This window comes from Sarcophilus harrisii, chromosome 5, assembly GCF_902635505.1.
Source record: "Sarcophilus harrisii chromosome 5, mSarHar1.11, whole genome shotgun sequence".
NCBI lineage: Eukaryota > Metazoa > Chordata > Mammalia > Dasyuromorphia > Dasyuridae > Sarcophilus > Sarcophilus harrisii.
The window spans coordinates 86,467,984-86,471,992 of NC_045430.1; the positions used below are offsets into that span (position 1 = coordinate 86,467,984).

The window sequence follows — 4,009 nt, forward strand, 5'->3', positions numbered from 1 at the left end:
TCTTAAGATAAATTCATTCCATACCTAAATATTTGTGGATTGTCTCTGAGGAAACACCAATATAATACAATCTCTACAAGTCACACAAACACCCTCTTTAATTGCTGAGATCCTCAATATTCTTTTTTTTTGTTCTTATTTTTTTATTAAAGCTTTTTATTTACAAAACATATGCATGGATAATTTTTCAACATTGACCCCTGAAAAAAACATATATTCCAAATTTTCCCTTCCTTCCCCCATCCTCTCCCCTAGTTGTCAGGTAGTCCTATACATATAAAATGTGTTAAAATAAATGTTAAATCCAATATGTGCATACATATTCAGACATTTATCTTGCTGCACAAGAAAAATCAGATCAAGAAGGAAGAAAAAACTGAGAAAGAAAACAAAATGCAAGCAAACAATAGAGAAAGTGAGGGTGCTATGTTTTGGTCTACACTCAGTTCTCACAGTCCTCTCTCTGGGTGTAAATGTTTATTTTCATCATTTAACAATTGGAATTCTTTTGAATCATCTCATTGTTGAAAAGAGTCACGTCCATTAGAATTGGCCATACAGTTTTGTTGTTGCTATGTATACTTATCTCCTGGTTCTGCATATTTCATTTAACATCAGTTCATGTAAGTCTCTCCAGGCCTCTCTGAAATCATCCTGTTGGTCATTTCTTCTAGAACAATAATATTCCAAAATATTCATGTGCTATAACTTATTCAGCCATTCTCCATTTGATGAGCATCCACTCAGTTTCCAGTTTCTTGCCACTACAAAAAGGGTTGCCACAAACATTTTTGCACATGTGGGTCCCTTTCCCTCCTTTAAGATCCCTTTGGATATAAGCCCAGTGGTAACACTGCTATGTCAAAGGGTATGCACAGTTTGATAAGTTTTTGAGCGTAGTTCCAAATTGTTCTCCAGAATGGTTGGATCCATTCCACAATGTATCAGTGTCCTAGTTTTCCCACATCCCCTCCAACATTGGTCATTATCTTTTCCTGTTATTTTAGCCAATCTGACAGGTATGTAGTGGTATCTCAGAGTTGTCGTAATTTTCATTTCTCTAACCAATAGTGATTTGGAACATCTTTTCATATGACTACAAATACTTTCAATTTCTTCATCTGAAAGATTGTCATCTTTGACCATTTATCAATTGAAGAATGGCTTCAACTATTATAAATTTGAGTCAATTCTCCATATATTTTAGAAAAGAGATCCCCAATATTTTCTATAAAGAACTTGTTACTTAGCCTTCATCATTTCATGTCTTTATGACCTTGACAAGGGGGTTACTTAACATTGCTCAGAATGATACTTAATTAAGTAAGCAAATTAAACCAGATTTAACTTCCCTTGCTTAAAGCACTGAGAGCAGCAGTGTGCTAAAACTCATATGTCCTGGGTTAATGAGAGAGAATTAAATTTTTCATGTGAGTATTTTTTAAATTTCAGAAATTGACAAACACTCAAAAGCAGGGCTTGATTTATTGTTTTCTTTACTCTCTAGACTTAAGAAAGTGATATTGAAAATGTTAATACAGATTAACATGGGTTTTCCTATCCCCTGCCTAGTGAAAATGCCAAAATTTCTACTGAATCACTCACTCACAGAGCCAAATGAAGCAATTAAAATTGATAGGACCAAGTGATCAAGGCTCTTAATTTTTAAATTTCTTAAGTACAAGGAATTATCATTTCATACATTAATTTATTCACTGAATTAACTTTGCCCTTTTTATTTTTACACTCATTTCTATAATTCCAAGTAGCTTAAGAAATAACCAAAGTTAAATTGACTGACCATTCTTCTTTTACAGCTGAAAAAAATTAAGGAGTACTGTAATTAATTCTAAAACAAACAAAGAACTGGTTAAGTGGCAAACATTCACTTTTTCATTGCTTCCCTCACACTATTATATAAGCATCTTTTACTCACTGCTAAAAGCCTAATACAAATTCTTAAAAAACACTTTCTTTGGATTTGTACTTTGCTGTTCTGCTAAAAGGGCAAGTTATTATTTTGTTTTCCATTATTTTTGTTGTCTTACCTAGACAAACATTTATGCATTATTAATAGAATATTCACTTTTACATGTCTACAGAATGATAAAAATGTACAGAACAATCAAGTGATGAAAGTGGGGTCTTCAGAGTTCATTAAAAGTCACCACTTCACATATATTGCAATGAATTACAAATAATTTTAATTATTAAACAGCAATTGATTCTGGCAAACTAATACACTAAAAAGATCTCCGCCTGGTGTTCCACTTAATTCAATAACCCAGAGAAGGAGGTAGGACTTGAGTAAGTCTCTGAGACAAGAAGGGAAAAAAAAAGTGGGCAAATTGGGAAAGAGTGAAGATAAAAATAGAAAAGTTAAATTTATATTGTACCCAGAAGAAAGAACATGATCCATGAAAGCAAACCAAGACATAATTTTGTATTTAGATTTTCATTCATTACTAATCTTTACATTGATAAACCACATTCTATTTCTCTGAGAAAAGAGCTTTTCTCAGGATTGCATCCTTAAATGCTTGCTTCACTTGCTGGTTCCTTAAAGTATAAATAAAGGGGTTTAATAGAGGAGCAACTGAAGTATTGAGTAAGGCTATTCCCTTGGTTAAAGATATTCTATCCTTAACTGAGGTTTTAATGTACAGGAAAATGCAGGTGCCATAAGAGATAGAGAGAACAATCATATGAGAGGAACAGGTGGAAAAGGCCTTTTTCCTCTGACTAGCTGATGGAATTTTCAAAATTGTCAAGACAATATAGGAATAAGATAGAATTACTAATGTTAAAGTGACTAACAATATTACTAAAGCTAGGCTGAAACTAAGAAGCTCATGAAAATGTGTGTCTGTACAGGAGAGCTGCATTATGGGATCAAGGTCACAATAGAAATGGTCAATGATATTGGAGTCACAAAAATCCAGTTGGAGACCTAGAAGCAGGCCTGCAAAGACAAACAGGAAACTAGAGAACCAAGAGCTAAAAACAAGCAAGATGCAGACTTTGTTGTTCATGATCGTTGTGTAATGCAGGGGCTTGCAAATGGCAACATAACGATCATAGGACATGGCAGCCAGAAGGAAAAATTCAGATGTTCCAAGAAGGAAGACAAAAAAAAATTGAACAGCACAACAATTATAGGTAATGGTTTTGTCCCCACTTGCAATACTAACTAGAAATTTAGGGATACAAACAGATGTAAAGGAAATTTCTAGGAAGGAGAAATTTCGAAGGAAAAAGTACATGGGAGTCTTGAGGTGGGAGTCCAATAAAGTGAGGAGAATGATGGTCAAATTTCCAGTAACACTTAATATGTAGGTGAGGAACAGAAAAAGAAAAAGTACAATATTCCATTGTGGGTCATCTGTCAATCCTAGCAGAATAAACACTGTCACTGTTGTGCGATTTCCCATTATTGACTTCAGATTTCTACCATGCCTAGATGTGAAAATAAGAAAAATTCATACTGAAGATAACAAAGACAAAAGAGTATGGTCTTTATTGGTTATCAATTCTAAAGGGGGTAGCATTCAGTATTGAAAAAAAATGCATTCAGGATTACAACATAATTCCCATTTATCTTTTTAACTAATGTTTCTTTGGTAGATTTTTGCCTTTTCTATTATTATGTTCAGGCCAACCTTAAAATAAATTCCCATTCACTTACAACATACAGTAAATAGTAGAGTGGGTCTTTCACAAATCAGGTGAATGTTTACAAATTAATTAGGAAATCAATGTGTGATACTCCCTAGGTGGATAATCTGTTGTTGGAAATTCAAAGGTAACTTGTATTTTTATGAGTGGGATATACATAACTTTGAGACAAGTATTTTTTTTTCCTTCAGATATCAAAATCCATTATTTCATAATGTCACTTTTTATTTATACCTTGATGAAAAGCTTCATTAAGTTACTGAGGTCAAAAAGTAAAATAATTACTTGGTTATCAAAATAATATTATGATATAGTTGTATTTAGCTCCTATTTT

General features: G+C 33.0%; 1 protein-coding gene across 1 annotated transcript; it reads right to left on the bottom strand.

Moving 5' to 3' along the window:
• Positions 1–2,492: 2,492 nt before the first annotated feature.
• Positions 2,493–3,431, bottom strand: LOC100916307 (olfactory receptor 6C74-like). Its single transcript, XM_003770917.1, has one exon. It carries the CDS (start codon positions 3,429–3,431, stop codon positions 2,493–2,495), a length of 939 nt encoding a protein of 312 aa, XP_003770965.1.
• Positions 3,432–4,009: the final 578 nt, after the last annotated feature.

Excerpts from the sequence above, each read along its gene's own strand:
- LOC100916307 (XM_003770917.1), bottom strand. The coding sequence starts at position 3,431 with ATGGGAAATCGCACAACAGTGACAGTGTTTATTCTGCTAGGATTGACA.